Genomic DNA, 26693 nt, shown 5'->3' with positions numbered 1-26693 from the left:
CTCTGTCAATGATCTAGCACCCCCTCAGCACCTGCGTTCAAAATTCTCTGGCACCGCCCCTGGTACATCGATGTATTTTTGAAAAGCAAAAATTAAGTTTGTCCAACTCTAAACCCAGTCCCCAAGTAAATTAGTTTATTAAATAAAAAACTAGCAAAATGAGTTGCACGGTGTCCCCACCACTTTTCAAAGCAAAGTTACGCCACTGCCCTGAATGCACACAATCTCAACATGCTGATGATTCTCAGCTAACATTATGGCAGTTCAGGGGTCTTTCTCTAATTTCAGCTCACCTGCTTTTCTCCTTTCACCGAGACAAAGTCTTCTCACACACGTTCTTCTTTTATCCCCCTGAAGATCAATGGATCCCAGCATGCCGTGCATTTTTACACTCCTCGCATCTCCCCCACAGAGGGCCGCTGAAAGCCCACCACTCAAATGGCAAACTTACTGCACAGACGATCACAGTTTATCAATTACCGCTGAGCTGTAGGGCCCTAAGTGGCCCTTGTTAAGTAATTACTACGTTTGATGAGAGCAGGAGAATGTGAGAGCCTTTGAAACCGGATCAGGCAGACGCGGTGGGCTCTGCACTGCACAGGGACAGCGGGGAGGCTCATGGATGCCTTGATGATCGCACAAAGACATGGATACCTCAGGAAGGCGATACGTTTTAAGCAGCAGCCAGAAAGAGAAAGACATTCCAGAAGATGGCGGGGCCTCACAGGTGTCCTCAGCTGGAATCGGTCTGGCACGTGGCTGCAACGTTTAATTAAAGCATTCTGCAGGTGAACAGCTCTGTGCTGTTACTGACAGGAACAAAGTGAAGATGGTCTTATGGCTTCCTAATGGTATGGAAAAAGGACCATTTATATCTTAAACTAAAAGTTGCTCTCTGTGATCAGCAAAAGCCGTTTTGAAATGACTTTTAAGACCTACAAATGAGAGCGAGAGATATTAAGAGCCAACATTCATGGAACTGATGTTATTAGAAGGCGAAGAATGGTTTGTGTGGGGGATCAAGCGTGGCACGCAGACAATAAGACGGAGTAAATCTATCGCATACAGATTTTACAGAGTCTATTGTGTGGAAAATAGCTTGATTCTGGGCCACGTTATTGTAGTTTTTTTTTCCCCTCTCTGATGCTGTGCACATGGAAAGGACTGGATGGGATTGTTTTTCCAGGATTACTGTTGTGTAACAAATGTCCCCTTTGACCTAAGGGGGAAAAGAGTGAGACTGCATTGAGCCGAAGTGACTTCAGGTCAGTTGTCAGCACAGCTGGGAAATTAGCAGTTATTTAAAGAAACGAGACTAGACCTATGAACACAGTGAACTGAGAAAGAAATTATTTAAACTGGATTTTGCATATCACAGTAATTTTAGAATAATTTGTTTTAGGGAACAGATTTCAGTTTTTATTATTATTATTTTAAAATGGGGCATCTTTCTGTTAGTATTTTCTTTCGGTTATATGTTGGTCAAATTAAACCTTCTTGGGAATTTTCACCATGCCTTCACCTTTTTCTCTCTTAAGTACTTTTAATAGTTTTTTCTTTGTTTGTTTTACCCATGTCCCAGTTCAAGACTTTCAGTCTTAAAATATGAAAATCCATTACAAATATTACATTCAAACAGTGTGAAATAAACAAACGCATGGTGAAATAAACACATCGATTATAAAATGTGCAAATACAAAATGCATAAAGATTATCGAAGTTTATATATAAACATGTCATCTCAAGTATTTAAGTGTTTTTACTAAGAAAGTAAATATAACGTGAACAGTATTTTTGTGAACATTTCCAGTCAGACTGTAAATTTGTCAAGTTATGCAAATGTTACAATGCGTCACTTACACCATTGTCATTTCCATCACAGAATGCTGTTAAAGACAGTGCATGATTTGGTGTGTTGGAATTGCATGGTGGTGGGAATTTTACATTAAGATAAAATTAGAATCTTGTGATGCATTTATGTTTACTATTAGACATAGTTAGTGGAGAAATTATACTAATGTCTACAGGGCCAAAAGTGCCATAGTTGACAAAAACACTCTTTACTCTTTTTTTTTCATATTTTATGAAATGCACACATTTATTAATTCATCTTTATTTTTCATTTAGACACTCTACTTGATAACATGGAAAATAACCTGTTTTGTCTTGCAGTTTTCCACTCAAACGGTGCATTATTATGCCTTTTTAACCTAATGCAATGTGTTTTCAACCCCTGCTTCAAACCCAATGACTTCATTAGCCAATGAAACATTTCTGTATAATTCTAATTTGTTTGAACATTTGCACTTTTAACTGCTGACTGCAGTTCATCCTTTGTTTTCACCCTGCCTTTCTCAGTCATTTCTATTTCACTTCTGTGATACTTCCTGTTCATTTCCCAAATATTTTATCTTTGTGGCTCTTCTACTTTCTCCACTCCTGTCATTTGTTTTTTGTCTTTTTTTTTTTCTTTCTCTCCACCTATTCCTCTGCCTGTCATCGGATGCAGCCAAACGTAGGGCATGGAAACTAAATCGCGTCGGTAGTCTGCGCAACATTTACAGCAGTGCCTCCAACGCTGAAGGTAACTAGCTCCAGAAAACAGACCGAGGGGGAAGTCAGCGTACCCCTCTTTTATTTTCAGACAAGCCCCTCACACATGTGCTGAGACCCCATGATTATGCTTTATCCTTCTGTCCTCCCTGACCGTTCACCCCCCGCAACACTCCCTGCACGGCACTTATGTTTTTTTAGAGCATGTAACGATTACAAAATGATGCTTTGCTTCCATAATCGTGTTTGTACGTGTGAAAGTGTCGTGTTTGAGTTTCGATGATTTAGTGCAGTAAATTGGATGGTGTCATTTGGTGATATTGGACTCATTGTGGGAGGCGACTTGTGCTTTGGCCACTCCCCTTCCTACGCCCCCTTTCCCATGACTCCACCCCTCCTCTGCTTTATTTATTTGTTCCCATTTTTCCCTGGATGTGAATAACTCCTGTAATATTTGCCAGGTTATTAATGCTGGATGCTTGAAAGGGGAGGGGATAATATGGGAATTAATGACCTGTGTCACAAAGCAATACTGTGTGCTTTGACATTTCGCTCGGTTAATTTGTGTTTCCAACCATTCAACTCTTCCACTGTACCCCCGAGCACTGCCGTCTGGAGGTAACACCCCCTGCCTCATTTCTGTTCACGCTGCATTCTTGCTTTCCGAGTTGATTGTGTGCCGTTTGTCGGTAAAGGTTGCCTGTGTCAGAGTTCACAAATTTCCTTGCCGCTGCAATATTACAGCGCAAGAATAGAAAAGCCTGAAAGTGATTGGATACTTTCAGTCTAAATTGTGCGAAACATAATGATTGCCCTATTAGTGGCTTGTGGAATATTGAGAGCAGTACCAGGCACCCGATGAATGATAGCTGCCCCATTTTAAAGTTTAAGGGCGAAATAGAGGGGAGGGGTGGCAGCCTGAAGCCCTATCATCGCAGTTTTTGTATTACACAATTGTTTTCTTATTAATTGTGTGCTAAGGGGAGGAGGCGGAGCCAATCTTCATATTTGCCTCCAAATATCGTCTTTCTGCATTGTTGCTTTTCATAATTGTCAAATACCGCCCTCTCCCCAACAGCACTGCGATTTAATTAGGGTGAGAACATTGCTGCTGACCCCAGAGGGCCCGGTGCCTTTGAAGGGTGGGTCTAATCTAGGCTGGGATGCTCCAGTGATCCCGCCAGCCCCCAAACCTTGCAAATGTTAATAAAAAAACCTTTAAATGAATAAATAATAGGCCCAGACTCCCCAGTCACTTTTTGTTGATGTTTTGAGTTGACTTTAGCTGTAATGAGCACATTTTCTAATTTCTGCTTGTTCCTTTGAACCAGAACAGGAAAGATCTCTTTCCTACAGATCCCTTTTCTGAGGCCAGAAAGGTTTAAGCACTCCGGCTGCCAAGCATGTCTTTCCGTAAAGGGAGGAATTTTGGGATTTGAACACAAGGCTCTTTTACAGGGGTGAGGGCGGCCCGTGGCCCTGCGGGACCTTTAATATGACTTGTATGATAGGAGTCCAATTAGGCCTGCGATTGACTGAAGGAGAGGAAATGGTGTGGCTGCACAGATTTCCCGCTGATTAAACTTGTGAAATGGCCTCACAGGGAGAAGATTCGAAGAGCTGTCTTAGAACATTGTATAGCTGGAAGAGAACTCTCAAGGACAAATGGGGGTTAAAGACTTGTTAATGTGAAGAAGAACAAATAAGCTATGAATACAATTGATAAATTTGTTTTTAACTTGCTTTTAGATGAATGATTGATTCACAAAGCCAGACTATCAGCATAAAATCTGGTCCACATTACTGCTTATTCTAGCAAGAACTTCCCACTTAAGGCCCAGACACACCAAACCGACATCAAAGAACTAGTATCGACAAAAGCTGACTGGTGTGTTGCATCATATTGCCTGTGTCTGGGCCGAAAAGTTGCTTTTGAACACACTGCAAAGACTACAGCCAACAGCCTTCTGGAATGTATGGTTAGAACATGTATGTTCTGTGTCTGCGTGAGAGAAAGCTCAGACTGTGGATATACAAAGTGTGAGCCCTCTTGGCTCCCGTATTTGCTTGCTTCCGTCACTTATGTTGTCATCATATCATTGATAATAATAAGAAATGTTACTTGAGCATCAAATCAGCATATTAGAGTGATTTCAGAAGGATCATGTGACACTGAACTGGAGTAAGGGCTGCTGAAAATTCAGCTTTGCAAACAGAAATAAATTACATTTTAAGATATACTTAAATAGAAAACAGTTATTTTAAATTATAATAATATTTCACAATTTTACTGTATTTTTGATCACCCTTGTTGAGCATTAAAAAAATCTTTCCAAAGCATCAGGAAATCTTAATTATTCCACACTTTTGACTGGTAGTGTAGGTTTATCTTCCAGGGATACCAGCTGTTCGTGAGAGATTATATTGGCGAGTTTATACTAGAATGGCAGAGTTTCCAGGTTGTTTCCTGTTCCTGTTTCTCATTGGCCCTGCAGATGCCATCGGGAGCGTGGGGTTTTCCACTTGGCCTTAGGGATGCCTCTTTTGTGTGTGTGGAGGGGTATTACTTCCCTGATTACTTCTTCATTATGTAATTGCCCCTCCAGAGTAAATTATAAACAGAATGTGTAAAGTGTGTGATCTCTTTCTGCCTCAGATCGTGTTTCGGGTGGGATCCCTTTGATTGTGACACACCACCACATCTCATCAATGCAGGTTCTCTGTTCGAGCCATCTGCGTGCCCCTTCCATTGCTGTCCCCTCTGATCACTCGGTCAATGGCCTTTTGTTCCTAACACTTTCCAAATGTTGACCCTCAGTGCCGTTAAATAACCTCCTTCCATGTCTCCATACGCAAACTCCAGAGATAAAGTCTTGAAAAGGGGGCTCTTGCTCTCACTCTCTCTCTCACTCACTCACACACACATTTTCCTAATTGTCTCGTGATTGGCCCATTAACCGAACCAGGGCCCTGGATAGCAGATCCATATGTCAGTTTGCCTAGGGAGCGTTGTGGATGGGACCAGCCACACGGTTGGAAAGATCGGGACTCTGGTCTGGTCTGGTTTGTAATTAGTGGCATATCCTGGCAAGGGTCGCGGGGCAAGCCCCCCAGGTCAGGGGTTGCGGAGTGTGTCCCGCAGCTAACAGGTGCTCTACAGGGGCGAGAATCCTTCCTTGTGAATTTTATTCTAGAACAGTACAACTAAAGTGTTTGAGTTATTCATTCATATAATTTTATTAAGATGCACTGAGAAAATTGTAAATTCAAAACAAACAAACAGAAAAAGACCGAAATATTCAAAGATCACGTGCATTACTCAATGGGAAAATGCGGTTTCTCTGTTGTTGTAGCTGTTGATTAGTAATCATCTTGACTCTTTTCTCCCATCTGATCTAGAACAAGAGGACAACTTTGAGTTCATCATTGTTTCTCTGACGGGACAGACCTGGAATTTTGAGGCAACGTCCTATGAGGAGCGGGACGCGTGGGTTCAGGCTATTGAGAGCCAGATTCTGGCGAGTCTACAGTCCTGTGAAAGCAGCAAACAGAAGGTAGAAAATTTACATATAGTAAATGGATCAGTTACTTGATGCTTATCCATTAATTTATGCAAAAATACACAAAAAATTCAATTCATACATACAGTAATCTGAATACACCTCTTCTATATAGGGATGGGGGAGTATAAAGTAAAAAATATCATCAGGGAATAAAAATGCTAAAAAAAAAAAAAAAACTACTACATGATTCATTTTTTATTTTTTTTTAAACTGCTGCATTTCTTGTTGATAAAAGAAAAACGTTTGTTTTCCAAAGTAATGTGATCCAACACAGTATTAAAGACAAAAATTATTTTCATAACACTTTTTACAAAGAATATTCCAAAGCAGTTTTATAGTTAACCTTACGAGTAAAACAAAATAAAACAAACAAAAGCTTTCAAGTAAAAATAATTATAATGATGATGATAATAATGTATATTTTTTTCCTTCTCTAAAATTTTCTATGGATCTCCTCCTTATTTGCTGACATCCTTTTTTATCAAAGTGCTGATGATGTATCATGCCCAAAAGATAATTAAAATTATACACCTCCTTATTGTATGACTGAATACAGTGGGTACGGAAAGTATTCAGACCCCCTTAAATTTTTCACTCTTTGTTATATTGCAGCCATTTGCTAAAATCATTTAAGTTAATTTTTTACACAAAAAATTCAATTCATACATACAGTAATCTGAATACACCTCTTCTATATAGGGATGGGGGAGTATAAAGTAAAAAATATCATCAGGGAATAAAAATGCTAAAAAAAAAAAAAAAACTACTACATGATTCATTTTTTATTTTTTTTTAAACTGCTGCATTTCTTGTTGATAAAAGAAAAACGTTTGTTTTCCAAAGTTAATGATAACTTAATAACTTAAATGATTTTAGCAAATGGCTGCAATATAACAAAGAGTGAAAAATTTAAGGGGGTCTGAATACTTTCCGTACCCACTGTATATGTACATATGACTAAACAGTATGTATATCATATATGCATTCATGCACACATTTAGAAATTGTAATTACTTTCGTTCTAATATTGCCTTTTTGCAGTATTACATTCCTGCTTCACAGCTACAGTCTTAACTCTCAACCCACTGTGTGTTTATGCCTAAGGCCAGGGCAAATTGCATTTCCCTGGACCTTCTAGCTCTATTCTTTTCATTTAGTTCCCCTTCTTTCCCTGCTTTTGAATCTCATTTCAGCATGAAATGCAGGGTGACATGTTGCTGTGTAGCCAGAATTGTCTAATGATGCTTCATAATATGCTTTATAAGTCATTACCATTCAAATAAACTTTAATTTGCGTGAATGTGCCCACAGTCTCGTCTGAGCAGCCAATCAGAAGCCATCGCTCTGCAGTCTGTCAGGAACATGAGAGGAAACACGCGCTGTGTGGATTGTGAAGCCCAGAGTGAGTTTTGTTATAAACTGAGATCTTCATGTACCTTTTGTTATGTACATTATGATTTAATGATGTACTGAACACCCAGAATGACCATCTCTATCATTCCATATGGAAAAAATAGGGTTATATATGCCATATGTATGTGGTTATGCTGTATATAAACTAAAGGACTGTTTCTGTCTGTTTATCTGGCTTTTTAGACCCTGATTGGGCCAGTCTGAACCTGGGGGCTTTGATCTGTATAGAATGTTCAGGCATTCATCGCAACCTGGGTACTCACCTGTCTCGTGTCCGCTCTTTGGACCTGGACGAGTGGCCTCTAGAGCTCATCAAGGTCATGTCAGCCATCGGCAATGAGTTGGCTAATAGTGTGTGGGAAGCCAATGCTCAAGGCCGCCTAAAGCCTGCCCCTGATGCCACCAGGTACACATTTACATAATTTCCTCTTTCAAACAAGTATCTGTTTAGGCTTTTCTCAAAATCAATGCATTCTATCATTTCTGTCATTATTTGCACTTCATGTAAACAAGGTGCTGATTTTTACTTTAAAAAAAACATTAGCGTAGAGGAGTGAGTACCACCATGATTTTTCTTTGCTGTTTGGTGATCATGCATCATCAAACCACAATTACAGTTTCAAGCAGTTGTCATATAAGCAGGTGAAAATACGCAGGTTATAAAGCATGTTAGGTTTCTTCTCATCATGTAAGCATGTTATCACTTCTAGAATACCAGTGCATGCAGTGAACATGTGACAGTGGGTTTGCACTGCGCCAGAGAAATGTAATATACAGATGACTGTACTATATATTGAATATAATGCTGAAAATAATTTAAATAATTTAAATTCTGAATAAATTTGATAAGTGACAATATTATTTTAAAACTATATATAACAATATAAAAAAATGTATGCAGTCAGTGAACGTGTAAATGTGTATCAACCATAAAAATCTACAGGAAAAATATGAAATTTTAAAATGGAAAATGTGTAGGAACCCTGGAAAACACACTCTTTTCCATGACATAAACATATTTTCTTAGCAGTCCAGCAGTTGATATTTGTCATTTTTTCAATCCGCCTTATGGCATATGTGTGTGGAGTTCTGTGGAAAAACCTAAAATCAGCTTTTTCCTTTTCCTTGCTCCTCCATCTTTAGCAGCGTAATTATCGGCAGAGAGGCTTTAGTCCCACCAGCCATCATAACAAATTAGTGCTGACTGCTGGCCGCCAAAATATCGACTTCCCATTCCACGCCGGCCTCATTAGTCACCTGAAGCACCTTTTAATTACTCCCCTCCTCTCCGAAAATCTTTCGATATGGATCCGGCATTTTCTGCCGCCCGTTGTCGATGTGCTAATGCGATTATAGTTCCTCATGTAGCTGTTTATTTATGTATGTGAAGCCATGTGGCCCCCTGAGTGGGAAGAGGAGATTACAGAGAGGGTCAATATTATCTCAATTAACCTCAGTCACTTGACACAGTCCTGCAGTCATCTCTCTACTCATCCTCAATACTCCTGCTGAAATAGACTAAGTGTAATTCAGTTTGATTCCTTCATGTTTTTGACTGGAACTGGCTTTTACTTAGTGACATTAATAGTTGCTGTGTAATACATTTATAGCAGTGAAGATATAAGGTAAAAAAACAAAAAAAAGAGTGTCGGCACAATCTTTTTCCGTTTAACTTTAGTGCATAAATTTTATATTGTTACTTCAAATGTCAAACATTTGTTTGGAAACACTTTTTGTCGAGAAAAGAGGCTTTAACGCAAATAAATGTGGTGTCACATGACAATAACAAAGTACAAAAAAAACACGACACATGACATTTTATATTGTTACTTCAAATGTCGCAAAAATTTGTTTGGAAACACTTTTTCCGAGAAATGGGGTTTGTTTTGTTTCCAAGAGATGAGGAACAGATAGGCTACTAGCCTATATAATTTACGCAGTACATGAAATTATGTATGGTAACGGCTCAAGGGCAAATTTTTTTGCGATACAACAAAATAAATTTTTTTTTAGTGATGGTGTCATTGCACAAATCATTGTATCGGTAAAAAGCCAATTGGATGGAATCAGGCTGGAAACAGCAAATTTCTCAATGTTTTTTTTATGAATATTCTCTTTGTCAATAATAAACCGCGCAAAATCTGGATGGAAACTTTGAGCTATTGATAAGAAATGTTTTTTGAGCACCAAATCAACCTATTAGAATGATTTCTGAACGATCATGTGACCAATACTAATGGCTACTGAAAATTAAGATGTTATTTTACATTTTTGATCAATGCTGTCTAAAAATTATTATTATTATTATTATTATTATTATTATTATTATAAAAAGTATTATTATTTACTTTTTTTAAAAGATTCAATTTCTGTCAGATTCTTATTAACCCCCTGCAGTTCCCTCATGAAACTCTAGGGGTTCAAGAGGCCTGATTGGGAAACTGTTTCATCCCAATAAAAAAACATAAAAAAATCAGTGATACTTGAAATCACTGAGAATCATGTAGAATTAGACTTGCATTTTAAAGACTACGTTATACACCCTGTGATCGTGCACGCATGTGATTTTGTCAGTGCTCTGTTGCGTGTAATTTTCTGTCTTCCCGTCTTTAACTGGGCAGTTGAATTGATTTAGCTTGTAACCGTCCAACTGGCTTCAATCTGATTTGATAAGAGCACATTTAACAATAATAAATGTGTGAAATCTGAAATAAGAGTATAATCTAATGCATATTCTCTTTACATCTCTGAAAATATTGAGTTATCGACATGATTTGTTTCCGATGCATATGAAATTCATGGTCTTCTCGATTAGCATGTCTCAGCACTGAGACTCTGAAGTGTTGTCTTGTCGCTAAATGCTGATATTCAGCGAGCTTGTGTCCTGGTGAACAGCTCGGGCATTGGTGTGTGCGCTCTGCATCCAGGATTGGTGGCTGATAAATGAAAAGCCTCCCTCGTGGTCTCTCAAGTGAGTAATAGAGCTCGAAATTTCATTTTGCAAGCGACTGATTTAATGATCCAAAGGGTAATTAATGGGCTGATTATCTTAATGTTAAATATGGCCAGCAGCAATCAAATAAGTACACGCTAGAAAGAAAAGGAATAGATAAAGAGAGAGAATTTTTTTTTTTTTATGATGATGATGAAGTCATCATTATATGGTTGTAAACAGAACACTACCATGTTGTATCAGTGTTGTCAAAATTGTCAAAAATAATGGTAGAAAAATGCCATTCTTAGGGTCCATTCACAGAGGACCATTCACATTTTTTTAAAGGTTGAAAGCGTTACATGGCTGACAGGAAGAAAGTAGCTGAAAATCTTTAGTTTGGCTAAACAAAGAATCTGACTACTGATGCCATATTGTTTATCATATATGTCGATTTTTTTTTTTTTCTTGTTTATGCTAATTTCCCTGTATCAGTGTTGTCAAAATTGTCAAAAATAATGGTAGAAAAATGCCATTCTTAGGGTCCATTCACAGAGGACCATTCACATTTTTTTAAAGGTTGAAAGCGTTACATGGCTGACAGGAAGAAAGTAGCTGAAAATCTTTAGTTTGGCTAAACAAAGAATCTGACTACTGATGCCATATTGTTTATCATATATGTCGATATTTTTTTTTTTTCTTGTTTATGCTAATTTCCCCTATTATTTAATTTCCCCTATTATTATCTAATATCCCCCTATTAACACGCACCTAATGTTTAGTAAATGAAAACAATTCTAAAGTTTAAAAACTTTTTTTATAATAATTACCTCTATGTATTGCAAAACCAAATGAGGAAAATTAAAAATGGTCAAGCAAGCTCCATTGGACCACTTGAAATGGATTGACCCTGATGCCTAAAACCGATTGTAGCATTTACAACAATTGATTTTATTTTTTTAGTGTTTTATTTTTAATTTATTTAAAGTTGGCTATTTATCTGTTGTTTGATTTAGCATAACAGTTATTGCCTAATCATTTTCATCCAAAATGTTAATACAGAAAAATGTGCATCCCTAAATGACTAAAAAAATTATTTTTCTTTTTTGTTCTTATTGCTCAATAGGGCTAATTCCTGCTAATCTATACAAAAATTGTAGCTTTTAAGAACTAGATAAATTAGTTTTAAAAAAATCAATGATTATTTAGCCATAAAAACTTGTTTTCTGTATTTAACCATTTACTTCAAAGCAAAGGGAAAGTTTCTTCCTGTTGCCTCATGGGCTGCTTGGCCATTAGGTATGATAGAGCCCGAGAGAATCTCTAAACATACCCATTAACCTTTTACTGCCTGTGATAAATTCACACCTCCACTGCCTTTAAAAGCCTATGAGGTCACTCAAAGACACAGCTATGGGCTTAATTTTGGAACTGTTTGACCACACGCACACATCGACGCACACTCTCTTGTAGGCGATAGGTTTTGGCATGAGTGCTCTTTGGTGGCAGCTAGGCCATGTTGCAGTCTCATTTTTTTAATTAGTGTGGTGCTGCCATGGACACCAGAGCCCCCACTCCCTTGCCTCACACACTCGATGCCGGTCTGTATTAGCGGCCCAGGCAGGGTAGGAGTGACAGTTTTGCTAATTGCGCCTCGTGGTGACTTATTGGGAGGGTGGCGCTCGCTGGCATCTCACACTGTCAACCCTCAGCAACATTCTGACGATTCACAGCCTGTCACCAAGCGTGAATATCTTAGTGTGAAATACATGCATTATGTACGTGATGCACACACCCCTTTGTTCCAAGTGAATGTTAGTGATATACTTGTTTTCCCATGTTATCTGAGTGTAATGGCGCAAAACTTTTTTTTTTTACACAGTAGGGCTTTTGCGACATCACTCACTATATTTCACTGCATGATTATTGAGTCCAAAAGAAATTATGATATGCTTCAGGGATGATGTATTTTTGTATGCCAAAACCTGCAAACAAGTTAGAATTTTAGCACCTCTGGTTTCATTTTTCTGAAGTCAGTAGGGTGTTTTGAATGGCTTTTTGGTTCAGTGGATTAAATAAGGTATGTGGTTGACGCAAGCTCAGGATATTTTCACATTTTATTCTACAACATATTATACATCAGTCTTGAAAAAGGCAGTTGCTAACAAGTGGCTAAATGGGAATAGTTTTGTCCGGGACATTAAATGCCAATACGCTAAACAGGTACAGGTAAACTCAACTACTCACTAGTCCATATTTATATCCCTATTGTGTTTATAATCGCACTCTTGCAAACTATTCTAACTTTTTTTTAAGATAAACTTTGAAAGAGTTGTCTAAAGCTTAATGATGGTGATATTAAAGTCATGTGATTATGGTGTAGTTTGAGTATAGCCTGTTTTTAACTTTTTAATTTTGGCAAGTGTACTGTATGTAAAGGGATAGTTCACCCAAAATAGAAAAAAAATTCTGTCGTTAATTACCCACCCTCATGTCGTTCCAAACCTGAAAAACCTTCGTTCATCTTCGGAACACAAATTAAGATTTTTTTGATGCATTCCGAGAGCTCTCTGGCCCTCCATAGACAGCAAGGATTCTTACACGATCAAAGCTCAGAAACCTAACAAGGAGATAGTTAAAATAATCCATGTGACATCAGTGGTTCAACCGTAACTTTACGTAGCTACGAGAATACTTTTTGTGCGCAAAGAAAATCAAGGCTCAGAAACGTAGCAAGGAGATCGGTAAAATAATCCATGTGGCATCAGGGGTCCGATCGTAATTTTACAAAGCTACGAGAATACTTTTTGTGCGCAAAGAAAACAAAAATAACGACTTAATTCAACAATTCGTCTTCTCCGCGTCACCCTATAGTGCCATTTTGGAGAGTATCACATACGTAAACAACATATGCAACGTATGTACGCGAATACATTGTTTACGTTCAGATCAAAGCGGAAACAACGTAAACAACGTATCTGCGTACGGTGCTGCTGACACAGAACAGCATACATTGTTTACGTATGTGATACTCTCCTCTCCAAAATGGCGCTATAGTGTGACGTGGAGGAAACGAATTGTTGAATAAAGTCATTATTTTTGTTTTCTTTGTGCACAAAAAGTATTCTCATAGCTTCGTAAAGTTTTGGTTGAACCACTGATGTCACATGGATTATTTTAACAACCTCCTTGCTACGTTTCTGAGCCTTGATTGTGTAAGGATCCTTGCTGTCTATGGGAGGGTCAGAGAGCTCTCGGAATGCATCAAAAATATCTTAATTTGTGTTCCGAAGATGAAGGTCTTACGGGTTTGGAACAACATGAGGGTGAGTAATTAATGACAGAATTTTCATTTTTGGGTGGACTATCCCTTTAAGCTTCAAAATTCATAAAACTTGAACCATTAAGATCATCATAATGAACCAAATGTGTAAGATTTGTACATATTTTCTTATTTTCTGCAATAATCCAAAAAGCCAATGGAAAACAATTTTTTTCCTTTTGTCGAGGGAACCAATGTGATGGTAACTTCCGGGTTTGCTTACAAAAATGTTTTTACTGCAGTGCTCTATATTATTGTGATATCTATCGAAATTTTGAAAAGGAAAAAAAATACAATGATAACTACTGTAAGTCCAATTTTGTGATAACTAAGCTGTAACAATACAAATAAAACCTAATGTAACATTTCCTGTCTCGGAGATAGCAAAGGTGTTGATCTGCACCTTGTATTTATTTTATTTTTTTACAGAAACCAAAAACTCCAAGAATCACTAGCTAACTTTTTCCAGGTATGCGTCGAGTTTCTTGCTTATGTCTGTCACTTCCTCTGACATGATATTGTGCGGCAGTAGTAGCTACACAATGTGTTGTCATCTATTTTATGACTGGTGTCAACCAGCATTCAGATGCAGTATCGTGACCTGCTATGTGGGACTTTTTATGGTATTATTGTATGTGTAGTGTTAACATATCAATATTTCTTTTTAAATATCACGGTTATCATCAATAACGGTATATTGCGACACCTCTATACACAATAGATATCATTATAAAAAGGACTTTGAGTGAAGACTTTGTGTTCTACATGAGGGTAGTCTGTTCTAGAGGGGTCTTACCCTCATCAGACAGCTGAGATATTGAGCTCCACACACCGCCTGACTCCCGTAGCCACATGCGTCATCATGAGCAATGCCTGGCCTATAATAATTCAGCAGTAAGTGGCTAAAAAAGAGCCTCTTTATGGCCAGATATCGGTCTCTGAAAGGGCAGAGCTAACAGATTTCAAATTAGACCCGGCTCTTAATCTGGGCCGGTGTGCAGGTGTGCGTCCCCAAAGCTGAGATCAGATTGGGCCCTGGGGACTAGGATGAGGGGGGTGAGTTGGGGAGACCTGCTGGGTTTCATTCTTCCTCAAATCCAGACGTAGGCGGAGAGCGATGGGCTATTAATGTCCCATGAGCCGCTTACTCGCTGAACTTTCTCTTTGTGGGGAAGGAAAGAAGAAAAATCACATTTCAGATTTGAATATGTACCATACACATTGTTTCTGTCATTTCCTTTTCTTCCTTTCACCAGCGTTATCCTGTCAGTGCCGTCAGGCATTCACGGAGGTCCATTTCTTCAGCATTAACTAGCTGATCCTGTGATGGTCAGCCTCTGACCTCTTCCCTCCGAGAAGACCGGTGATATGAGCCAACTCATGGCCTGCATGTTAAACAGCTCTCGGTGTCACTGTCTCTCCTTGCCTTTCTCTCTTTCACTGACAGAAAGCGCTGCGCAAATGTTTCAAATAATTGGCTGCCCCATTCTAATTCATCTGTAAAAGGACTTCTTGATTAGATTAAGGCTAATAGACATTATTTTTTACATGACTGCCTACCATTGCCCGTAATCATGTCCCAACTAGGTTAACAAGCCTTCCAATTTACTATTGACATTAAACTGGCTGACAAGAGCCAATCAGAGCGCAGCATATTATGAGGAGGACTGATAATATGAAGCAAGAGGGCATTTAATGCCTGAATCATCACATAGTCTGCCTTTTTGTCCAATTTAATACAGAATAAATAATGTGTATATATTTGCGTGGCTTTTTCTCTCCCTCTCCCTTGCTCTGTCAGTGTGGCGTTTTCATGGGTATTTTTTTATTTAGGTCAGTAAAAGCTATGAATAAATGTCATGTTTAATTATTTTTTTGTATAAATACCTTTTTTTGAAGTGTTAAATCTGTTAATATGACAAGTATATCAGTTAGTCGAAGACTTTGTTCTTGTGCAGGAAATTTGGCTTTGAATCCAGCCTGCGTCACTAGTTCTTAGTGTGTTAGTGTCACTTGTTAGAAAAGGGGGTGGAGGGTGGGCAGGAACAGAGCAGCTCTTGGAGAAAAATTGTCCCTTTGTGGCCTTATTCACCCCATGAATGCTGTCTGTCAGTGATGTTTAGTTTTTGCTAAGTTTTGTATGTTTTGCTGAAAATAGTGAGTTTGAGAATCATTGGCAGCCTGTTTTAGTTGGTGGTCCATTTGCTTTGATATGAAACCCTTTCACTTTTTTGCCTCCTGTACACCTGTCATACACTGTAAATACATAAAACAAAAAACATTGTTATAATAACTAGTGTCTATTATAGTTATACCACTTCAGTCTTTCTGCTTCAAAATTTAATGTTTATATCAAATCAATTTAATTGCAAAATATACTAGAAACTTCTAAATGAAGTTTGTTTCAATCTAAATCATGTACCAAATTTTTGTTTAGTGTATGAACATGTGTTTCGTATCTGGATATATTTAGTCCAGTTGCACTTACACCTTCACTCCAATGTAGATCAACTAGAGATCCTTTCACGCGTGCAAAATACAAAACGCCATGTTTTTGCCCTATACTTAATCGAGAAAAATGTGGAAGTTTTGCAGCATTTTATTTGGGCAGAGAGATACAAGAAACGAAATTACGTTGTAATCCACTGAAACAATTTGATAAATAATCATATTTTGTTGATTAAAACAGGTTTCAGTTAAGTTTATTCATTTAAAAAGCTCCCTTAAAACAACAGAGCATTGACCAAAGTGCTGTACAATAATAAAAATGATTCCACAAATAGAAAACAGCAGTATCAAAACACTAGATAAAACATCAAAGACAATAGAAGCGGAAACCAATGCCTCAACACACTGCAGTCTCAAAAGCTAAACATAATTCAGATGTCTTTTAATAATATAAAACAGGTGAGGAATTCACAGGAGAGCCGTTGTTCTGTTGTGTATTTCACCTTCAAGAGTGCAATAAAAGAAAAATCAGAGAAGCAGCAACATAGTGCATTACTTATTTATGCATCAAAACAAGAGTTTAAACTTTGCCATCTATGTTAAGAAACTATCAGAGCAACCGACATATTGAAAACTTTGGAACAACCTTTACACACTCATTTTAGAACATTTTTTATCTTGGCAGACTTAAACATGCAGTGACACAATGCCATGTGATAGTAATGTAACAAAATCTGATCACTGATTGGTCACAAGAGATGTATTTGAGACGTAAAGATTTAAGGTAGGCATGTGTGTCTTTAAGTAAGGGTTAACGCACTGCGATGAATGAGCATGCATGTCTGCGTCTGCGCATGCGCAGGTAAAGGTGCACCGCTGTCTGTTTGACAGATTCAGCCTGTCAGAGTTCATTACCTGTGAGTCAGTAGGGCACTAATGAGCTGAATTAGTGGTATAATTAGCCTGAAAGAAAAGAGCATCAGCGTCTATCTCCTCTCTATGAATTTCTCTTTCTTTTGTTTTACTCCGTACAACCTGAAATTGGTGATCTCACTCACACAAGGTAGTTAGCATCCGATATGTGGTCTCTCTGAACTCTCACAGAAGTTCAGAGGTGTGTGTGTGTGTTTGGGGTGGGGGATCTGTGGGGCCAGTGGCAGCTGGAGGGCTGTCCTGTCACGGGCAGCTGCATTAGCGGATGCCTGTCAGTGTTGGGTAAACAGCCGCTGGCTTTGAGCTGGACAGGAAGCGCTGGCAAGTGGGTAAACACAAGCCCACAAAGTGATCGTCCAGGGAGAACACACAGTGCATACACACTCACAAACAGGAAACCATCCTGATAAGGGATTGATGTAGACTCCTGATAATTCCCCTGTGACCCGGCCTGTTGCATTCCAACAGCGATGAAGCTACTGTCTCATCCCCCGCCTTCCCCTCAGGTAAACGTCCCAAAACAGCAATGCAACACACTTTAATGAAGCTGTCACACAAACAGATGTTTGCCATGAACACCGCTTTACAAACACAGTAATTGTAGTTTGCACCAAAATAACAGTTACTGTTACTATAATTAAACCACTTTCATTACATATTAAAATGACAAAGATTCTAAAGATTTCTTACATGCTTTAAAGCAAATCCCACATTAATTTTTTATGGTTTTACTGTAGCATAGTCAATCACACAATGTACTTTTTTAAATAAATCTGTCTATTAATCTATTAATTAATTCAGAATGCATTAAATTAGGGCTGGGCAAAAAATCTAATGCGATTTTCATGCACATCTCGTCAGTAAAGCCACTTCTGGTGATTAGTAGTAAATCTCCAGCACGTGCTTTCAAAATCGCAGGCGATTCATTACTGATTTTGAATGCGATTTTGTGTAGCTTTTCAGTGAACTATGGCTCTGTGTAGTAAATGCCGCTCCATCTGAAAGCACTTGCTGGAGATTTACTACTAATCACCAGAAGCGGCTTTACTGACGAGATGCGCATGAAAATCGCATCCGATTTTTTACACAGCCCTACATTAAATATTCAATTCATACGTACAATGGCTTGAATACACCTCTTTTGTGATAAACATGTTTTTAATTTTTGAATTAAAATTCTTGAATACTTTGGTGGTCATAGTGTCAAAAATTTGAATGATGGACTGTCCTGATATCATAATAAAGAAAAAAGAATGAAAGCTTATTAAAAGGATGGTATTCTTGAGTAGTTTTTAGTATTTTTAAATGTCAGATAATGTGACCTTTTTTGAAAAGTCTCTTAGTTTTTTGTAAAATGTGATATGGTACTACCACCCTAAATAAATAAATAATTCATGATATTTATAAAATAAATTTTTTTTAAATTAAAATAATGATAAAGAAAAGTACACTTACACTGCAGGTATAAAGATGGAAAGAAAATATGTTATTGCTTTTGGTTTAATGGTCACACTGCATTATATTTTTAGAGTAATTAAGATGAAATTGTTTAAATGTAGTTTTTTGAAGCCATATGAAACCTATATGAATACAAAGAGTACTTTGCACATGTATTTTAAACTAATTTTTAGAGATTTTTTTTATCGTAGACTGTTTTTTATTATTGACTAAGAAACTGTGGTTGTCAGTCATTTTTCTGCACACAGAACTTTACATTAGGTTCAGTCTTGTTGTCTTATTGCAGATAACCATTTTGGATCTAACGTGCATGGCCAGTAATTTTTAATTAAACTCCTGCTGAAACCTGCAGTCTGCTAGCAGCATTTTCTCCCCAGTATGCCTGCACACACACACACACACACACACACAGTGATACACGGTCATGGAACAGAGTTGCTAATTAATTCAATTAGCCATCTTCCTATGTAAGGACAAGTTCCCCAAGATTCCTTATTTTGCCCTGTTGCAGTTCCACTTTAGTAAGAGGCTCATCTCTCTGGACCATTTGCATTGCTGCAACCTCGTACTCCACATATAAGTAGAGATGAGGCAATAAAGAGTGTGCGTGTGTGTGTGTGTGTGTGTGTGTGTGTGTGTGTGTGTCCATGCCCTGATTACCCTTTCCTACTGACACCAGGTGGTAAGCAGCTCCCGATCTGACCCCTGGGTATCATTTGCTCTTTTTTTTCACATTTGTATGTGATTATCTTGTCATCATACAGTACTGTTGCTTGACTTTATTTGTGAATTTGACATACAAAGACAAGGTAGTTATTTTTGTACAGGTTTCTTATATATGTGTGTGACTTAAAGTGGTAGGGTGGGCTTTAAGACAAGAATAGGAGGCAGCAGGTGACCTATTTTCTCCTGTGTGTGTGTGTGCGTGCGTGCGTGTGCGTGTGTGTCTTTTCCGAGAGGTTCAATCGTGCCGCCCATCCTCTCCCTTTACACTTGTCACCATGACTTCTGAACCATTTTTGTTGCATTTTGTTGCCCATTTACACTCCATTTATGTGTGTACAAGTGTGTTTGTCCACGTTTAGAGAGACAATCAAACAGTAAATGCTGTTGTCTTCCTCAAGGTTTATAGATTGAACAGTAATTAAAATCTAACCCAAAACAGCCCCACAAAAGCTTTTAGCTACATTTCTTTTTATATATAACATTTTTGAGCACTGTTGTTGTAGTTAACTGACATTTTAAGAGGTTATCTGCAAAAATGGTTTTTTTTTTTTTTTCATTAGCCAACCGGGCTTGGCCCTTAGCAACGCTGCTAAATGGGGAAGGCATGCGTTTCAGAGGGCAGTGAAGTGCTCCACATTTCCTCTAGACACAGAGAGGCAGAGGAGCAGTGGGGAGACCCTGCCGGGCCTCTTCCTCTCTGTTTTCCCCTCCTCTATCTCCCTCCTCCACGGCTCCCAGGATGCTTTGTGTGGGGGCTGTGGTCCGTGGCCCTCGTGCCAGCCCTCTCACTCACCCTGGGCTGACCAGCAGCACCCGGAACATTCCGTGCTGCTAGACCCCCCTCTCAAAACACACACAGTTAATAAAATTCTTCGACTTTCCCACAGAAGCTGCGGCTTTTCTCTCCCCCTCCGGACTCATCTCTTCACCGTCTCTCCTTCCTGCTCTTTCATCCCTCCTGCGTTTTTTTTACTGGTCCTACAGTGAATCAAATGATCAATGCTGGAAGTTCTGTTTAAGTTTCTTGATACTGTCTGCTTTTTAGTGCTGTATAATTGGTTTGGATGAATTGCATTTCATTGCATTTTCCCCTGTTCTGTTCGACATCATTCTCAACCATGGACTTTGATATACAATACAGGTCAAAAGTTTGGAATAATTATTTTTTTTAAAGAGTTTTCTTATGCTTACCAAGGCTGCATTTAGTTGTTCAAAAATACAGAAAGAACAGTAACAGTGTCTAGTTTTATTACAGTTTAAAATTGTATATAGAATTTTTTTTTTTTTTTAATGTCAATTACTCCTGTAATGTACAGTAAAAGCAAGTTTTTCAGCAGTCATTACTCTTCATTCTCACATAATCCTTCAGGAATCATTCTAATATGCTGATTTGGTGCCCAAGAAATATTATTATTAGCAATGTTGAAAACATTTTTGCTGCTTTTTTTATGCATGTTTTTGTGGAAACCATGACAAAATACCATTCAAAGAGTTTGGGGTAAGAAAGATTAAAAGGAAAAGAAATGAACTTTATTTAGCAAGGATGCATTAAATTGATCAAAAGTGACAGTACAGACATTTATGTTAAGATTTCCATTTCAGATAAATCCTTTTCTTTTGAACTTTATTTTAATCAAAGAATCCTGGAAAAAACGTATCACAGTTTTCACAAAAAAAAAAAAAAATCAGCAAAAACAGTTTTCAACGTTAATAATAAGAAAAAATAATAATTATTAGAGCAGACCGATATGGGTATTTTGGGGGCCGATACCGATATTAGGGAGTAAAAAATATAAGGGTGATATGAGCCTTCGATATATTTATACCTAAAACAATATATCGGTCGGGCTCTAATAATTATTAATAATTGAGCACCAATCCAGCATATTTGATTTCTGAAGGATCTTGTGACACTGTGTGTGTGTGTGTGTGTGTGTGTGTGTGTGTGCGTGCGTGCGTGTGCTGAAAAAATAGCAGGACTAGTCTCATAAGAAAGCGAACTGTTATTGGTCGCTTTACAAATCGCTTGGACCACCCCTTCCTGTCGTCTTCAGTGTCAAAGTAAAGCAAAGTGAACCAGACGTTATGCTTATAGTCAAATGTCTGACTTTAGTTTGACATCAACAGGTGATTGCTACTTGCCTCTTTCCCATGTTTGCCATGTTTTTGTGTGTGTGTGCACTTGAGACTGTGAGGCGTGAGGCTAGCTGTGACCTTAGACAGAAAATCTTTGAGTGTGCTGTGGGGGGTTCAGGTCCGTCAGCATGGCTTTGCTGCTTTGATTAAGAAGGATGTCACTAAACCATCGATCCCCTGGGCTATTGATTACCTATTTTTATCCATCTGCCTCTCTGATAAATTGTTATCTCCTCTGCACTCTGGCCCCTGACATCCATACATGGCTAATTTGTAATCAGGGTGTCTGAGTTGAACCCTTTGAGTTCATCTTTCAAAGCCCATCATGGCTGTGGCGTTGAGCAGTGGTTAGACCATGTAAACTTGGAATTAAATAAATTGGGGAATTTATTATCACTTTAAGCATGATATTTGCAATCTATTTTATTATTTAAATTTGTGTTTATTTAAAGTAATTGGTGGTTTTTAATACATTTACAATAATAGATCAGATTTACACACTAGTGCAATGTTTTTCAACCTTTTTGATTCCAAGATCGCCTGTGCCCAAGACTATATTTGAGAGCTGATATACATCTCTGGTACTTCTGTTAATAATTTTAATGCTTTCAATATTGATAATAATAATAATGTCAGTTATGTTGTACATAATTTTTGTTTGTCTCTTTTGGCCATTTTAAATAAGATTGTTAATATAACTACATTTAAATCATTTTGATAATTTGAAATAATTGTAAGACATTTTGGGGCCTCCCTGAAAGATTTCAGACCCCCTGGTTGACAATCACTGCCCTAGTAGTTGCCCTCTATTTTTTTAAAGGCCATTGGACAATATAATGCTCATGAAAAAAAAATAGATATACAAAAAAATATATTTTAAAAAACAAAACAAAAACAAATTCACACTAAATTTACATTAAAACTTTTAACCCTAATCTTTATTTACACAATATTTATTATTGTAAAATATTAAATATTGGACAATTTAAACAAATGGTCTATCACTAGCACGCAATTTTTTTTTCAACTAATTTGTGCAACCAGTCTCCATGTCTACTGTTCATTATATTAGAAATGTAAAACTGTTGTGAGGCATAGAAGTACAGTTCATCGTACATTTGTGCATCTTTTCCTGGAATTGTGTTGATCATTCAGAAGATGAAACATCCACAAGTCCAAGTCTATACTTATAGTCTAGTCTATACTCCATCACAACTAGTTTTCATTTATATCAAATCAAATGTCAAATGCAAGGTCTGTTCATCAAAATCTGAAAATGGAAGCGACTTCATTGCTGTTTAAGATAGATTTTTGTCTTTACGTCTGTGATCATCGGCTGTCCACTTTGTTCCTGTCCAGATGCTCCTTTTGAGGAGGAATTGTGACGGTAGGATGTCTGTTCTTTGCTCTCATGGGTTTGGACTCCCTGAGGGGCAGCTGTGTTTTAGGGAACAGCTCAATATCCTCTGCCCAACTCCCTTCCCCTCCATGGGGGTATCAGAACTCCCTCTGCCCCTCAGATAGGAGCTGAAGCTGAACTAATCCTGAGTTGTCTGAGAAAGGCTGTTTACTCTGCGGGGATTAACAGAGATTAAGTGCTATCATAGCACAGTTTGAGGAGGGGCTGCTGTAAGTGATCCAACGATTGCTGATGGCCCTCTCCTGTTCGCGGTTACCCTGTCAAACGCACACTTGCGTTCTTACACTTTTATGCCACTTCATTCAGCCACTTCAGTGTGTCGCTTGCTTCCTCTCTGTTTGTTTTTTGCTGAACCTGTTCATTCTTAAGGCCCTGATTTACAAGCAGAATCGAACTGGTGGGACATCACAAACAAAATCAGGCCAAACCATTAGTTTGGAGTTCATTTTGGGAATTTGAAAGAGAAACTCTCCACAAGTTCTGTCCACAAATTTTGTGATAATATGCAAAACACACGCAAGTAAAAATATGAACACACTGGAGATCTGCTTTATAGTAAAAACTTAAGTTGTAGTTTTAATTGAAAGCCACGCTAACACAGTTTCTTCATTTTTAATACTGTAAAGTGCTTGCTTTAAAACATTCTCGTGTATTAAGTGCTATATAAATAAACATGATGTGACTTGACTGAAGTGCTGAATTGCAGAGCTGGTTCAACATACCCACTTCGCTATGATCAGATGCTTTCTTAACTGCTGTTTTCTGACCTCTGACATTTTTATATATATTTATTTATACATATGTTTTGTTATTGAGCCAAAAGCACAAACCGCATATTTACATATTCGTCTAATCACCACCCCCAGTAGAATGGGTGGCAACAGTATGTTTGCTAAAAAATATTCCACTTCTCAGGTATTTCAAATTTGTTTTACCCCTAAGTAGGGCTGAGCATTAAAACGATTATGATAATTATTGCGATATAATTTTCCTCGATAAAATGATAACACAAATTTGATAAATGTTGATGTTACAAAAGTGGAACAAAACTGTGCTACTCTTTTTAACCATGCCAAAACCGGACCGTTTCTATCACAAATGGCTTAAACTAGTTTAAAGCCAGATGAAACGGCGCTGACAAACAGGAGAAACACTGTGTGCAACGATACAGTCAGAAGGCTTTTCAATATACAAATTGCCATTGTATTAAATTTACATCTGCATCCTAACTCAAGCTACTACTACTGTCAATTCAAGCTACTGTCAAATGTGCATTTCTAAGAGACAAAAAGTGTAGTATTATTAATATTGCAGCCTGCACTGCAAACTGTGCTAAAACTATGCATCATCAAAGTCAGGCAACACAAACCTGTTTCATGATTTTTCACTCATTAGAACATGCAGAAAATAAGAAGTACATTTTTCTATTAAGATATTTATTTTGTTAAGGAAAAATGACAGCAAAAGTGTAAAGAATTCAAGAACGTGAAGTGTTTGTCCTGTTCTGACCATAAAGAGTAGTTTAAAGCCCACAATTAATGGTCTTGTTTCTACAACTTTCACTTAGGACCAAAAACCGATCTTTAAATTTGAAAGAGATAAAGACTTATCGTGATAATTATCGATATCGACTGATATGAAAAATTTTATCGTGATAATTTTTTACCATATTGCTCATCCCTTACCCCTAAGCGAGCGAGGAACAAAAAAGATCTTTGATGCGAGTGTATTGCGACCTTTACAGTCCATGAAGTGAGACATAAATTTACACAGACAGCAACCATTCAGAATGTCTGCTGTGGTTATATTGTTTCTGTTCTGCTCAGTATAATATTTTTTCTAGTGTATTAAGGTCTAGATTGCTTCTATGTGTAATAGAGATGTGAGAGCTAGTAAATGTTTGGCGCAGGACTGGGAACGAAATCAAAAAGCTGTACACGAATCCCATCAAATTTTAAATGTCAGTTGGAATGAGAGCGAGATCAAAACATGCCACCGGTGTGAACCATGTGTTGACAGGCCAGCATTAATTCAATCCTGAGCCTAAATCTGGTTTCTGTGTGTATGTGTGCTTTCAGAGAGGAACGTGAGCGCTGGATCAGAGCCAAATATGAGCAGAAGTTGTTTTTGGCGTCGCTGACGTGCACAGAGCTGACTTTGGGACAGCAGTTACTGCGGGCCACGGCGGAGGAAGACTTGCGCTTCGTGGTCATACTGCTGGCCCATGGCTCCAGAGATGAGGTCAACGATACCTGTGGGGAAGGTGATGGCCGGACAGCCCTACACCTGGCCTGCCGCAAGGGGAATGTTGTGATCACGCAACTGCTCATATGGGTAAGAGCTACACTTTTTTTTTTTTAACACACAACAAACTAATGGCCAGGGTGTGGGTTTTGAGTAAAGACCTTTTCACAACAAATGTGCAACCTGAAAAAGCTCAAAGGGGCTCAGTTGAATGGTCTGTTCGATTATCTGTCAATTCAATATGCTGAACACATTTCATCTGGTCTGTCGGCTGACTAGCAAGCAAGTTCAGCTCTCTAATTTCAGCAATAATAAAAAAATGGAACAGACACGACTTAGCTACAATAATTAACATTTCTGGTGTTTGTATGATGGGATTAAGGTCAGCAAAGGTCATCAGCAAAAACATTTGTACATAAGTTCATAGTGTTTTGTTTGTTCATTTACTACAATTCCAAATAAATTGTGCTATATGGTTCTAATCAAGTAGTTTACAAATTTCAAGGGAAGGCATCAAACATTAATGTGCATATGGAATGATAAATAACTGATAAGGGTTTTTGAAAGGGCAGAAATAAGCCTTTTCTGATGTTGTATCAGACTGATGTAGATCATTTTTAAAATATTTATATATCTATCCAGTGTTTGAGGTAACGTATTACAAGTAACTTGAGGTACGTAATCAGATTACTTTTTTCAAGTAACTAGTAAAGTAATGCATTACTTTTTCATTTACAGTAAAATATCTGAGTTACTTTTTCAAATAAGTAACGCCAGTTATTTGTTTTCCCATTTATTGACTAACAGCTCTCCTGTTCCCATGTTGAGAAAAATCTGCAGTAAGTGCAGAGGCGTTGTGTGAAATGTGTAAATACAATAGTTACTGTAGTTCTAGACTAAATATGAAGATGCATTTACTTATCTCACTTGCACAAAAACAGATTTAGTATTCCTCAAAATCAATAAACTCAGAATACTACGCAAACCTGCAATAATTACATATGTTAATAATTGAATTTACATTTCCTTCAGCCTGAGGCTTATTCATTTCACTTTTGGTGTGAAAGGGCTTTTACATATGCCAAAATATGCCTTTTTTATATTAAAAACATACAAGCAGGTCAAGCCCAGATGAGAAAAAGTAACGTAATGCATTACTTTCCATAAAAAGTAACTAAGTATTGCAAGTAGTTACTTTTTTAGGGAGTAACTCATTATTGTAATGTATTACTTTTAAAAGTAAATTTCCCCAACACTGTATCTATTTATCCTATTTTTACTGTTAAGCCTTTCTCTCTGTTCGGTTTGTTCAAATCTAGTTTTTAACTACCCCATTGTTCAATAACTCTTTGCTCAAAGTGTTAAGATAAGGGACCTTATTAAAATGTTAATATAATATTAAAACAATATTTATAATATGAATAAAAATAAAAATTTTAATGACGCATATGCAGAGCCACAGCTATAACACGTGGCAGCTGACAGCACATGGCTTGTCAGACTTTCCCTCATTTACTCTCACTATTTAAATGTAATTTTCTGTTC

General features: G+C 37.7%; 1 protein-coding gene across 2 annotated transcripts in view; it reads left to right on the top strand.

Moving 5' to 3' along the window:
- The window catches only part of agap1 (ArfGAP with GTPase domain, ankyrin repeat and PH domain 1), a 137935-nt gene that overhangs the window by 108004 nt on the left and 3238 nt on the right, over positions 1-26693 (top strand). Inside the window, exons 14-18 of one of the 2 annotated variants that reach the window (XM_016514079.1) lie at positions 2510-2584; positions 5953-6107; positions 7428-7518; positions 7713-7935; positions 24983-25238. In XM_016514079.1, the coding sequence (XP_016369565.1) occupies positions 2510-2584; positions 5953-6107; positions 7428-7518; positions 7713-7935; positions 24983-25238 (800 nt within the window). The remainder of the gene's footprint in view (positions 1-2509; positions 2585-5952; positions 6108-7427; positions 7519-7712; positions 7936-24982; positions 25239-26693) is intronic. The other variant, XM_016514080.1, reaches the window with a different exon arrangement.

This window comes from Sinocyclocheilus rhinocerous, unplaced genomic scaffold, assembly GCF_001515625.1.
Source record: "Sinocyclocheilus rhinocerous isolate Xijiao unplaced genomic scaffold, SAMN03320098_v1.1 scaffold806, whole genome shotgun sequence".
Lineage (NCBI taxonomy): Eukaryota > Metazoa > Chordata > Actinopteri > Cypriniformes > Cyprinidae > Sinocyclocheilus > Sinocyclocheilus rhinocerous.
This window is presented reverse-complemented; position numbering and strand designations above follow the sequence as displayed.